The sequence below is a fragment of the Dipodomys merriami genome, unplaced genomic scaffold (genome assembly GCF_024711535.1).
Source record: "Dipodomys merriami isolate MVZ:Mamm:240054 unplaced genomic scaffold, mDipMer1.0.p SCAF_1, whole genome shotgun sequence".
Lineage (NCBI taxonomy): Eukaryota > Metazoa > Chordata > Mammalia > Rodentia > Heteromyidae > Dipodomys > Dipodomys merriami.
The window spans coordinates 131,983,102-131,996,850 of NW_027202270.1; the positions used below are offsets into that span (position 1 = coordinate 131,983,102).

The 13,749-nt window shown below is 40.5% G+C and overlaps 1 protein-coding gene across 4 annotated transcripts in view; it reads left to right on the plus strand.

Annotated features, from left to right (window-relative positions):
* Dcaf5 (DDB1 and CUL4 associated factor 5) overlaps positions 1–13,749 on the plus strand; it is a 109,847-nt gene that overhangs the window by 54,399 nt on the left and 41,699 nt on the right. For all 4 annotated transcript variants that reach the window (XM_070031404.1, XM_070031402.1, XM_070031408.1 and 1 more), the window contains exon 6: positions 7,763–7,976. In XM_070031404.1, coding sequence (XP_069887505.1) covers positions 7,763–7,976 — 214 coding nt within the window. The remainder of the gene's footprint in view (positions 1–7,762; positions 7,977–13,749) is intronic.

A 13,749-nucleotide genomic window follows, 5' to 3' on the forward strand; every position in this document is an offset into this window, starting at 1 on the left:
GGACTTCGACTTAAAAACAAATGAAAACAAGCTAGCACAGGTTTTTCAGCCCCCTTCTAGCTCAGATAAAAGAGATAGTTGCTTGATGTCTGGTTCTTGCCTATAATTCTAGCTACTCAGGATCCTAAGATCTAAGGATCAGTTGTTTGAAGCCAGCCTGGCCAAGAAAGTCTGTAAGACTCCTATCTACTTTTAACTACCAAAAAAGCCAGAAGTAGAGCTGTGGTTCAAGTGGTAGAGTGCTATCCTTGAGTAAAAAAGCTTAGGGACAGTGCCCAGGACCTGAGTTCAAGCCCTAAGACTGGCACGCACGCATGCGCGCGCACACACACACACACACACACACACACACACACACACACACACACACACACACACACACACACACACACACACACACACACACACACACACACACACACACACACACACACACACACACACACACACAGAGAGAGGTTAAGGGATTATCAGAGACTTAAAAATACTTGAATGGAATCCAAATGGACTACGGACTATGATCCCTGAATTTGCTCGCTTTTAAACTATTTTCTAGTATGTTCTAGAATTTGTCACATATTAAAAAAAATTAGCTTACATTAGTTATAAGAGGAGGATTTCACTCATTTTTCTATACATATTTACAATATGCTTAATCTCATCCCCTCTGAGATCTGTCATTCTATGCATTGTGTTACAGAGTATAAAATGGCCATGTTCCTATAAGTAATCCTGTCCTAAAGCAGAATCTAGTAAGAAATTGCCCCATCCAAAGAACTCACCTTTAGGTCTCTACTTTTGGTATAAACTAGTTCTAATGTCTGAGTTAGAATAGCAGTGGCTTGACTTCTTAAGGAGCTTTCACATAGAAACAGAAAATGCATGCCACTGGGCTTTGGAAAATCTTATATTACCACAAGGCCATCAGTATCAGATGAATTACTTAGGTATTTGTGGTAATCTAGGTTCATAGAATCTGAACTTGGAAGCATTTTCAATCCCCTGTACTATGCTGGACATGATACTCCCAGTCACTTCCCCTGGCAACAGCTTTGGCCTGTATTGCTTCTGTTCCAAGGTCTTAGCTTTGGCTAAGTACTTTAATACCACTAGAGTCATAAAGAAGTCCAAATGACATCTTTTTTTGGACCTTAGACAGACAACTACAAGCAAATAGAACACCAGAGACCATAATAGTGAGGACTATTATATTCTAAGATTGCTCCTATTTTTCTCACGTTTGATCTTTGAACACTGCTACCTTCATTCTTACTTTTTGTTTTTGTTTTTTATTTTGGTTGGTCGTGGGGCTTGAATTCTGGGCTGGGGCACTGTCCCTGAGCTCTTCAGTCCAAGATGAGCGCTCTACCACTTGAGCCACAGCGCCACTTCCAGTTTTCTGGTGGGTTTTATTGGAGCTAAGAGTCTCACAGACTTTACTTCCCAGGCTGGCTTTGAACTGTGACCCCCAGATCTTAGCCTCCTGAGTAGCTAGGGTTATAGGCATGAGCCACGGTTGCTCAGCTTCATTCTTGTTGTACATACATACATACATACATACATAAATACATATACACACACACACACACATTTTTTTTTTTTTTTTGCTGGTTCTGGGCTTGAACTCTGAGCCTGGGTGCTGTCCCTTAGCTTGTTTTGTTCAAGGTGAGCATTCTATCATTTAAGCCACAGTATCATTTCTAGATTTTTTTTGGAGTAGTTTATTTGTGGTAAGAATCTCACTGGGTTTTCTGCCTAAGCTGGTTTTGAACCACGATCCTCAGATCTCAGCTTTCTGAGTAGCTAGGATTATAGGCATGAGCCACCGCTCCCAGAATCTTGTTACATATCACAGAGAATAAATCATATGTTTTATTCTTCCTATAGGAAGTTTGTTGTTGTTGTTGTTGTTGAGTTTTGTTTTTTGCTGGTCGGGGGGGTTTGGGTGCTGTCCCTGAGCTTTTGTGCTTAAGGCTAGCACTCTCTACCTCTTGAGCCACAGTATTTCTTCAGGCTTTTTTGGTGTTTTATTGGAGATAAGAGTCTTACAAACATTCCTGCCCAGGCTGGCTTTGAACTGTGATCCTCAGATCTCAGCCTCTCCTGAGTGGCGAGGACTATAGGCGTGAGGAAGGTTATTGTTTGAACTCATTTCAACTTGCTTGACTACTTCTTTCAACATGTTGCTTATGTCATTTGAGTATGTAATGGCAGCCATTACTGTCTTCAAGACCAGCATCAAGATTGAAGGCTTTTTGTTGTATATTAGTATTGTCAGTTCTCCTAGAGAATGAGAAATTTTTTCTCCTTTGAGGGAATGTGTTGAAGACAGGGAAAAAAAAGTTACAGACGTTGTTGGTGGAATGATACTCTGATCTTTAAAGACATTCAAGTCTTCCTACTAATAGACATGAGGCTGTAAAAACTGCATGTTGTATAGTAAGCATTTCATCGAGACTTTTCCTTAATGTTGGTTTTCCCTTTCCCCATCTCCAAATTCCAAAGCAATCATGTTTCTCAAGTGTTGTTTGAAAGTCACCTATTGTGTTAACTAGGATAGTCTATTAAATTCAGCTCCCTGGGCCTACTCCCTAGGTTGGGCTTGAATATCTTGGTGTAAGGTCCTGAGAACTTAAAAATCTAAAAATTCTAGATGATCTCTCCACTGCCACTAACCTGATAGACTCTTACCATATAGCCTTAAGGTAGCTAGCAATCCTTCTGCCTCAGTATCCCAAGTGCTAAGATTATAATCATATGGATAGGTGATTTCTTATGTATATTAAACTTGTCCATGAACTTTAGAATCTTCACTTTTTTGGGGGGGGTTGATCCGGTCGTGGGGCCTGAACTCTGGGCCTGGGTGCTATCCCTCAGCTCTTCAGCTCAAGGCTAGCGCTCTACCACTTGAGCCACAGCACCATTTCCGGCTTTTTTCTTTTTGCTTATGTGGTGCTGAGGAATCGAACCCAGGGCCTTGAGCATGCAAGGCAAGCACTCTACCATTGAGCCACCTTCCCAGCCCATCCATGAACTTTAGAATCTTTGATATTATTGGTATACAAATTGCTTGTCTTCCTGGCGAACTAGATTATCCTCACTAGGACTGGCCAACTTTAAACCTCCTGCTGAGAAGTTACCCTGATCCTTTTTTTTGAATTTTAGATGCCATTCTATCCCTCATAAAGGAATCAAATTTTTTGCCCACAAATGAAATATTTAGTGCTGGTAGCCGTTGCTCTGAACTTAGTACCCTGAGCATTTTTTAAACAAGATTCTCATGCATTTCTTTGTATGAAAGGTCACTGTTCTCTGCTCTGAAGCATAGGCAGAGTTAGTGACTATCCTAGAGCCCACAAACCACTGTAGTATAGCCAGATTACAAATGGAGAGTCAGAAAGCTTGCTTAGGGATGTAGAATGAGTCCACATGACCTGTCCTGGGCCGACTTTTGTATAGGTCTGACTAGTAACATAAGGAAAGGGCATTTGCCAGAGGGCTAGATTCCTGACAGGCTGCTTAGGCTGATGCAAGCACTGCTGCTATGGCTGATGGGGCTTGTATGACTGTTGAGTCTTGTTTCTTCCTCCACCTTTCCTCTGTCCTACACATGCAGGTTTATTTGCATTCTCTGTGCTGATATTAGATTGAAAGTCTCTCATTTGTTTTTTAGCTCAGTGTTTAGATAACACACATGTCTGAGGCTTCCAGGGTAGCCTGTAAAGGAAATGCCTGGGCTCTAATAGCTCTGTCGTTTATTCTCCATATGGGAGTGAGTATGGCTTGTATTCAGGACCGTGATAAGAACATTTCTTTTCAGGGATTGATTTGGGGACTATAGGAGTACTGTGCTTTTCCTTGATGTCTAAGAGTTCTAGGGATAGTGTTTTGTTTTTTTTTTTGTCTTTTCTCTCTCTTCTCTTTCATTCTACTCATAAGAGGATTATAAGCTGTTTTACCCAAGCCCTGTTTTTACATGTATCTGTAATACCAAACAGCATTCTTCCCTTTAGTAATAGACTGGCTTGGGAGGGTGGGAGGCACAGGGCTGACTGTGGTTGGTATTTGTGTAGGCTGTTTATGTGACCTCCCTAGGTTGGCAGCTGCACCTGTACTTCTGTGTTGGTTTTTTTTTTGCCCCTCCTCCCCACCCTCTCCACCCCGCCCTGTTGTGGGGCCTGAACTCTGGGCCAGGGTGCTGTCCCTCAGCTCTTCAGCTCAAGGCTAGTGCTCTACCACTCGAGCCACAGTGCTACTTCCCGCTTTTTCTGCTTATGTGGTGCTGAGGAATCGAACCCAGGGCTTCATGCATGCAAGGCAAGCACTGAGCCACCTTCCCAGTCCCTACACCTGTACTTCTTAAGGGATATTTCCTTCCTTGTTTCTTAATTTGTACCATCACTTTCTTTACGGAAGGAAGTTTACAAAAAGGAAAAGAAAGAGGAAATGAAAAGAAAATAAATTATCTTTTCTAACAAAATGTAATTCTTTAAGCTTTTACTTGGTAACATGCGATTAAAACTTCCTCCTTGCTGAGCACATTGGTAGGTTATACCTGTGAACCTAGTGACTTAAGGATCTGAGGTCTGAGGAACAGGGTTTGAAGCCAACTGGGGCAGGAAAGTCCCTGGGACTCTTATCTCCAGTTAACCACACAAAAAAAGAGCCACAAGTGGAGCTGTGGCTCAAGCAGTAGAACACCAGCCTTCAAAAACAGTATCTTCTAAGCTCTAATTTAGGTTTCCTGGGGACTTTTCCAGGTCTTGTGATTTCTAGAATTTATAAACTTTTTTCCTCTGGGTTCATTTCCTTTCCATGACAGCATTGTCTGTGTGAGACAGTAAATGATCGGTTCTGCCAGGAACTCTTTTTTTGTAATAACCCTGAACATATACAGCTAACTTTACTTTCTTTCTTACCAGTAACTTTGTGTTCCAAGAACTGAACCGAAAACGAGAGAAGTTGGTTATAGCATGGATAGTCAGCACTCATCCTTCTATAATACAGGGTCTGGGCACTTAAGGGTCTTGACTTCGAGAAAGATAAAATGGAGACAGCTTTTTTAAAAAAAAAATGTGACTTGTGTAATTGTTACTGTTTGTGGCTATCCTAGTTAACTGTCATATTGAAATTATCTTCTGTGTCATTGAAAAAAATCATTAAGGACCATTTTGTGGAAACTACAGCAGAATACTAGGTGAATCAGAATGTATCACTCCCTAAGCAAATGAAATCATATGTATTCACCAAAGTTTATTTCAAAACTAACTAAACTTGGGAATTATAGAGGTAAGCAAGTCATCTTCACTTTTCCTTATATATTTTTTGCATATTATTATTATTATTATTATTATTATTATTATTTTGTTGTTTGTTAGGCCTGGGTGCTGTCTCTTAGCTTTTTTACTCAAAGCTAGTGTGCTATCACTTTGAACCACAGATCCACTTCCAGTTTTCTGGTGATAAATTGGAGATGAGGGAATCATGGCTTTGAACTACAATCATCAGATCTCAGTCTTCTGAGTAGCTAGGATTATAGATGTGAGCCACCAATACCTGGCTGCATTTAATTTTTTTTTTTTTTTTGGAGGGGTCCGGTTGTGGGGCCTGAACTCTGGGCCTGGGCGCTGTCCCTCAGCTCTTCAGCTCAAGGCTAGCGCTCTACCACTTGAGCCACAGCGCCACTTCCGGCTTTTTTTTTCTTTTTGCTTATGTGGTGCTGAGGAATCGAACCCAGGGCCTCAGGCATGCAAGGCAAGCACTCTACCACTGAGCCACCTTCCCAGCCCTGCATTTAATTTTTTTAACTTAAATGTTTACCTTCTAGTTATGGAATACAACTTTTTAAATTTTTTTAAAAATATATTTTATTGTTACTATAAAAATACTATACAGAGGGGTTACAGTTACATGAGTAAGGTAATGAGTACATTTCCTATAGAGCATTGTTACCTCCTCCTTTGTTTTTCCCCTATCATCCCTTTCCTCCCCATCTCCTCAACTCCTCCCCTCCCCCCCGCAAAGTTGTTTTCAACATAGTGTCTTGTACATCTCATTGTTACAGTGGGTCAACCTGTATCCTTATTTCCTCATTTTGTTATTTCCCTTCCCCTTCCCAAATTAGAAAAATGTATATACAAGATTCAGAGCACCGGAATCAAATACAGTGACAACAGGGGTTATACCATGGGAGAAGAACAGACAAAAGAAACAAACAGGGGCTAGGAAGATAGCTCAGTGGTAGAGTGCTTGCCTTGCATGCATGAGGCCCTGGGTTCAATTCCTTAGCACCACATAAGCAGAAAAGCCAGACATGGCGCTGCGGCTCAAGTGGTAGAGTGCTAGCCTTGAGCTGAAGAGCTGAGGGACAGCACCCAGGCCCAGATGTCAAGCCCTATGACCGACCAAAAAAAAAGAAACAAACAAAAATCACATGGTACATTATAAATACATTAAAAACACCAGCAAGAAAGTTAAAAAAAACACTTGTCCCTATCTTGGGGTTCATTTCACTTAGCATCATCTTATATGGTCATATGGATTATAACTTATTTTAATCAATAGATTAATAATTTTAAAAAGTGCTTGGTATATTTAAGTAATTTTGTGTGTATATGTGTGTGTTGGGTTGAACTTAGGGCTTGAACTTCGCTCAACGCTAGTGCTCTACCATTTGAGCTAGTGGCTCGTGTCTATAATCCCATCTGAGGATCATGGTTCAAAGCCAGCCCAGGCAGGAAAGTCCATGAGATTCTTATCTCCAATTAACCATAAAAACCCAGAGATTGAACCATAAAAACTCGAGTGATAGAAGTATCCCTTGAGTAAAAACACACTAGGACAGCACCTAGGCTATGAGTTTAAGCCCCAGGACTGGCATAACAAAAAAAAATCTGAGTCTAGAATGAACAGTCAAGTGTCTATTGTTCTCCCTCTGATGTTTCTATTTCTAATACAAAAAATAAGTATATTGCTTAAATGCCATCTGTGATTGGCTAGTAGATGATGACTTAGAATTCTGACAAATGTCTGTAGTTACGTACTTAAGTAACAAAGTAGCTAATGATTTTGGTTTGATTCTTTTTTCAGTGTTTTTTTTTTTTTAATATCCTTTTCTTGAAAATTTACTGGAAATTTACCTTTCGAGATTTTAAGGACTTCATATTTTAAATAATTTGCATTAATATAACCAAGGAGCCATCCTTACCCTAATTATTATCTTCTAACAAATCTTATTGATACGTTACATACTCAGTGGGGAAAAAGAGAAACCAGTGTCTTGCTAATGCATAGTATTCTCAGTGAGTGTGCGTGTGCGTGTGTATGCGTGCGCACCAGTCTTAGGGGCTTAAATGAACTGAGGTCCTCACACTCTTTTCTGCTTTTTTGTTTATGACTAGAACTCTACCACTTGAGCCATACCTCCACTTCCAGCTTTTTGCTGGTTAATTTTTTTGCTGGTTAATTGGAGATAAGAATCTCTTGAATTTTTTTTGCCCAGGGTTAATTTTAGCATCAATTTCAAGATCTCAGTCACCTGAGTAGCTAGGATTATAGGTGTGAACCACCAGCACCCAGTGACGTATTCTCATTTTTAGACCCATCAACTATGGCAAATTTTGTCTTATGATAGAAATACCCAGTTATAATGCACAAGCCTAACAGGACATCTTGGACATGTAAAGTATAGTAAATTCATTGTGTTTTGTAAATCCTTGTCTAATCTGTCAGATGTTTCCTCCCTATGCTTTCTACCTTCCAGTTCTCTCCTGCGCTATGGTGGCAACCTATCTCTCCAAAGTGCCATGAGTGTGCGATTCAACAGCAATGGGACCCAGCTCCTGGCCCTACGGCGGCGCCTGCCCCCTGTGCTCTATGACATCCACTCTCGCCTGCCGGTGTTCCAGTTTGACAATCAGGGTTACTTCAACTCGTGCACTATGAAAAGTTGTTGTTTTGCAGGAGATCGTGACCAGGTTAGTACTTCCTGCTCCCTAGATCCTTACATCTCTCTGTACTGGTCTTTTCAGTACCATGTCAAGTAGAAATAATTGAGGAGAAACAAGAGTCTTGAGACCTTCTGAACTCAGTATTTGTTTCTCTCTCGGTCTCTGTCTTTACAGTCTCTGCCTCCCTACCTCCCCCCCCCCCCCCCCCCCCCCGGTGGTCCTGGGATTTGAACTTGGCCTGATGATTGCTAGGCAGGTATTTTACTACTTGAGTCATGCTCTTAGCCCCATTGTGAGTTTCTTTGTCCAAATTTGCCAGTGGGTGCACATAAGGTACTTACAAATCAAGCTGACTACTATGTGGTTTGGTTGTTTTTGTTTTGTTTTTTACAACCAGTGCCACTGCATTTGTGAATGGATATTTAGTATTCTATGAACATGCCATTTCCAAAGAAAGAGAGTCATGAAAATTAGCCTGCCAGTGAAAAACAGTTTGTCATTTTTCATATCAAGCATAGCAGTGAAACAGACTAAATAGCATCTAAGGAGACATGTACATAGGGGGGCTGGTTACGAGATGACATCTTTTCCTTGGAAGAAATGAGCTGAGCAGCTTTGTTTGATAGAGAGCCAGATGCTAACTCTTTTTGTTTTTACTACTAGCATCATAACTGGGACTATAGAGTTCTAGCTGTGAATTCCCAGCCTTTTCTTTGTGTCACTGGAAATGGAGATACTGAAGTTGATTTAAAGCTGGTAGTTTAAAATATACTTGGTATTCTTGAACTTGTCTTGGCCTTATAAGTTCTAAAGTCATGGGGCCTGAACTCTGGGCCTGGGCACTGTACCTCAGCTCTTCAGCTCAAGGCTAGCACTCTACCACTTGAGCCACAGCACCACTTCTGGCTTTTTTCTGCTTATGTGATGCTGAGAAATTGAACCCAGGGCCTCATGCATGCAAGGCAAGCACTGTACCGTTGAGCCACTTCCCAGCCTCAAAACTTCCTTTTTATGGATAGAAAACAAATATCCAAATTCAAGATTCAGATTTAAGTTGGAATTCTAGGGCTTACTTAGCTGAAATCCATATTGGAGGCCAAGGAGTCTGAATTACTTAGTTATTATTGACCTATTTGATTGTTTCTTGGGTGGGAAGAATCAAGTTCTAGAGAGGAGATGAACCCCCAAAAAGAATTTAGTTATTAAATAGAATGGCTGCTATACCTTTTAATAGCTATGGAAATGGCAACTAAGTTGCTTTTTCCCCCTTCATTCTTCTTTATTTTGTTTGTTTGATGGTCCTGGGAATTGAACTCAAGGCCTGGGCCTCTGCCCCTGAGCTTCTGTTGCTCATGGACAGTGTTCTACCACTTGAGCCACAGCTATACTTCAAGCATTTTTGGCAGTTAATTTGAGGTAAGAGTCTCACAGACTCTCCTACCCTGGCTGGCTTTAAACTTCAATCTTCAAGATCTCAGCCTCCTGAATAGTTAGGATTGCAGGTATGAGCCACTGGCATTTGGCTATTCTTTTTTCCCCTCATCTTTTGCTAACCTGTTATGTATGTGATTCTTATTTTACTGACTATTAAAGAGCATTCATTAAATATAATAGTTCATTAGACTTTATTGCCATGAACATAGGCAGAATGAAAGGTGAAAGAGATAAAGGAGAATGGATATTGATATTATATTTTCTCAGGCTATATAGTAGCAGTCAAATACTGTCTTCATGGAGTTCCTAAAATATTTAGGCAAAGGCCTATGAACAAAATGTAGAGTACATACACCATTGTTTTTCAGCCTTAACATTGTCATTATTTTGGCTGGTGAGTTTGCTCTGTGGGATTGCCCTGTGCCTTTTAGGATGAGTAATACTATCCCTTGCCTCTACCCATGAGATTGTCATTCTTAATTATTTTCCAGGCAACCAAAATATTTCCAGACATTGCCAGATATCTCCTGGGATAATACTGCCCCTGGTTGAGAACCTTGGTCCAGATTAGAATTACCTGTCTTGCCCAGAAGCACTGGGGCAGATATTACCAGAGGCAGAACTATGAAAGGAATAAATCGAAGACATAGTTGCTTTCATCTTGTAGGTTTTCTGTAATGATAAAAATATTGAGTGACTTTTGATTTTTCTGTATTCAGAGTTTTGACTTTTGTCCTAAAGGAAGAATTTATAGGTATAATGTACTTGGATAAATGATACTGGCTTTCGGTTGCATTAAGTGGTTTTACTTAGATGATGGAGGATGCAAAAGATTTTTTTTTTTTAATTTTTATTTTTTGGGTCCGGTTGTGGGGCCTGAACTCTGGGCCTGGGCACTGTCCCTCAGCTCTTTAGCTCAAGGCTAGCACTCTACCACTTGAGCCACAGCAACACTTCTGGCTTTTTTCTTTTTGCTTAAGTGGTGCTGAGGAATCAAACCCAGGGCCTCATGCATGCAAGGCAAGCGCTCTACCACTGAGCCACCTTCCCAGCCCACAAAAGATTATTGACTCTAGCTTTTGTACCAATCAGAATTTCTCTTCAGTCTGTTCCTATCCTTCATATAGATGATCAGATCTAATCAAGGAAATAGATAGTATAGAAGTTTACATTTGGCCTTTCTGTTCACTCTATAGGGATTAAGAAATATAGCTAATTTATAGTCATCTTGCCTATAAATTCTGGTACACAGTGAAAGCAATAAATACTTGTTGATGTGAGTCTTGATTCTTTAGTTCATCTGTGTGGTGTTTAGCATTCTGGGCCTAAATCTTCTCTAACTGTAAATTAAAATTGATCAATACCACTTTTCCTATCCAACTTCCAGAGGTCTTTAGGTGCATAAATTGAATAATGGATTATAGTGAAACTTAATTCACTGAGCTTAGAGTTCTAAGGGTTACACAAAAAGCCAGATTTACTGTCTCAGTCTTGGAACATGTTTTTTGAAAGTGATTTATGGGCTCTGATTTTCCACACTCAGGGCTACAGCAGCAGTTGTCACAGTTCAGTATGATCTCTGCAATGTACATATTTTTTTATCTAGTCCAGATAGGAATTTTTTTTATTGCTTTCATATTCTAAAACCTACCCTTTCTTTATATTGATATTTACTTGTTTATTTGAAACAGCATCTCACCATGTTGCCTCAAACTTCTGTCTTCCTGTATCAGCCTGCCAAATAGTTGAGCTTACAGGCATGATCTTTCTGTTCCACCTTGTTCCTGTGTGCTCTGAGAACATCCATCGCCTGAAACTCATTCTCTGTAAATTTTCATTTAGTCATAAACTGTGTAACCATCCCAGAGGAACTGAGAATTTCCATAATAGGAATAAACGTGGACAAAAGAAGTGATCCCTTGGGGCTGGGAAGGTGGCTCAGTGGTAGAGCGCTTGCCTTGCATGCATGAGGCCCTGGGTTTGATTCCTCAGCACCACATAAGCAAAAAGAAAAAAGCCAGAAGTGGCGCTGTGGCTCAGTGGTAGAGCGCTAGCCTTGAGCTGAAGAGCTGAGGGACAGCGCCCAGGCCCAGAGTTCAGGCCCCACAACTGGACCAAAAAAAAAAAAAAAAAAGAAGTGGTCCCATCCATCTAAGATAGTCTTCTGACTTTTAATTACAAAGTGATTAGTCAGGCCACACAGATGGATCCAGATATTATGCCGGAGATCCTATACTTCTTTTTTGATTATGCTAGGTTCCTAGATAATTAGTTTCAAAATTACACAAACATTTTAAGAAATTAGAATCAGGGAATAAAGTGTGAAATATGTTCCTATGTTCACTACTGTCACTGTAGATGAATTCTAGTCATAGAGCTGTTATAGGTTATTTTGTACAAACTTTTACAAATGAGGAGGTTAGGTGCACAAGGTACCACACATACAAGTTTATAGCCCAGCTAGGACTAGAACTCAGATTTTATTTTATTTTTTATCTTTTTAATTTTTGCCAGTCCTGGGGCTTGAACTCTGGGCCTGGACTCTGTCCTTGAGCCTCTCTGTGCTCAAGACTCACATTCTACCACTTAAGCCACAGTACCATTTCCAGTTTTTTCTGTAATTAATTGGAGATAAAGGTCTCATAGACTTTGCTGTCCCAGCTGGCTTTGAACTGTGATCCTCAGATCTCAGCCTCCTGGAGTAGCTAAGATTATAGGTATGAGCCACCAGTGCCTGGCTAGAACTCAGATTTTTTAGCTCTTATTGTATACTCTCATTTTCACTCTTCAAATGGTTGTAACTTGATGCCATTGGAAGCAAGACTGTAAAAATGAATAGACTGGCCTGTGAGTACACAGTTAGGAAGTAGTGTAAACTGGAAAGTCCAAATTCCATCAGGGATTTTTCTACTCATCTTTTGCCTGTTGTTATAGTAGCTTCTGTATTACCAAAACATCTATGTGCTCTGTATTCTGCAGTAGAGCTTCCAGCTTGAAACTTTGTGCTTTATTCAGCAGGTTGTTTTTTTCCCTCATGTTTAGTTCTGTGGTGTGTCACTGATTTATGGATGAGTAGAAACAAGTTCCATCCTCATTTTTTTTCCTTTTTTCCCTTCTGGGGCTTGAACACAGGGCCTGGGCTCTGTCTTTGAGCCTCTCTGTGTTCAAGGCTAGCACTCTACCACTTGAGCCACAGGACTACTTCTGGCTTTTTTTTTAGTAATTTCTTGGAGATAAGAGTCTCACAGACTTTCCTGCCTGGTCTGGCCTTGAGCCGAAATCCTCAGATCTCAGCCTCCTGAGTAGCTAGGATTATAGGTGTGAGCTACCAGCACCTAGCTCCTTTCCTAGTTTTTAACTGAACTTTTTTTTTTTTTTAAACATTCCTTCCAACATTTTTTTTGTGTGTGTGTGTGATAATCCTGGGGCCTGAACTTGGGACCTGGGTGCTGGCCCTGAGTTTTTGTACTCAAGGATAGTGCTCTAACACTTTGGGCCACAGCACCATTTTTGGCTTTTTAGTAGTTGGTTGGAGATAAGAGTCTCATAAACTTTCCTGCCTGGGCTGGATCTCAGCCTCCTGAGTAGCTAAGATTGCATGTATGAACCACCAGCATCAGGCCATTCCTCCCAACTTAAAAAAAAAGACAGCAAGTGTACTAGTGTGATATCATGGTAGCTAATGACAAAAAACAGCTTGAACTAAAGACTCAACTTTTTTCTTCCTTTCTTTTTCCTTCTTTTTAACACAGGATCTTACTATGTTGTCCAGGTTGGCTCCGGATTTCTCTACCTTTTGCGTAGTAGGGACTATAGGCATGCCACTATGTCCAACTCCTTGAACTTCTGGTCTTGTAATATAGTGTGGCATTAAAATAACATTCCTAAGCTGGGCACTGGTGGCTCATGCTTATAATCCTAGCTACTCAGGAAGCCACCAGAAAACTGGAAGTAGAGCTGGGGCTCAAAGTGGTAGAATAATTAGACTTGAGGGGAAAAGCTCAGAGACAATACCCAGGCCCTGAGTTCAAGCCCCATAACTGACCAAAAACAAAAACTAAAAGCCATTCCTCTCTTGGAGACTGTTTAAACCCAAAGGTTTTCTTTTCTTTCATAAAATGCTTAGATTTTGTTCAGTTGTTTTGTTTTTTTTTTCCCTTGAAGCCTGAATTGGGTACACTTTGTATTCTAATCTTCACTCTCAGTGGCTACCTATATCTTTAATGAGTAAATCTCTTAACAGAGTTTAGAAAGAATGTGTGTTCCACTTGCTAGCTTTTCTGGTGCATACTTGTAAGACTGCACTTGGCTTTTGTTCTCTTTATTTCACAGTTCCTTAAATGGCTCTTGTCCTAGATTATGAGTC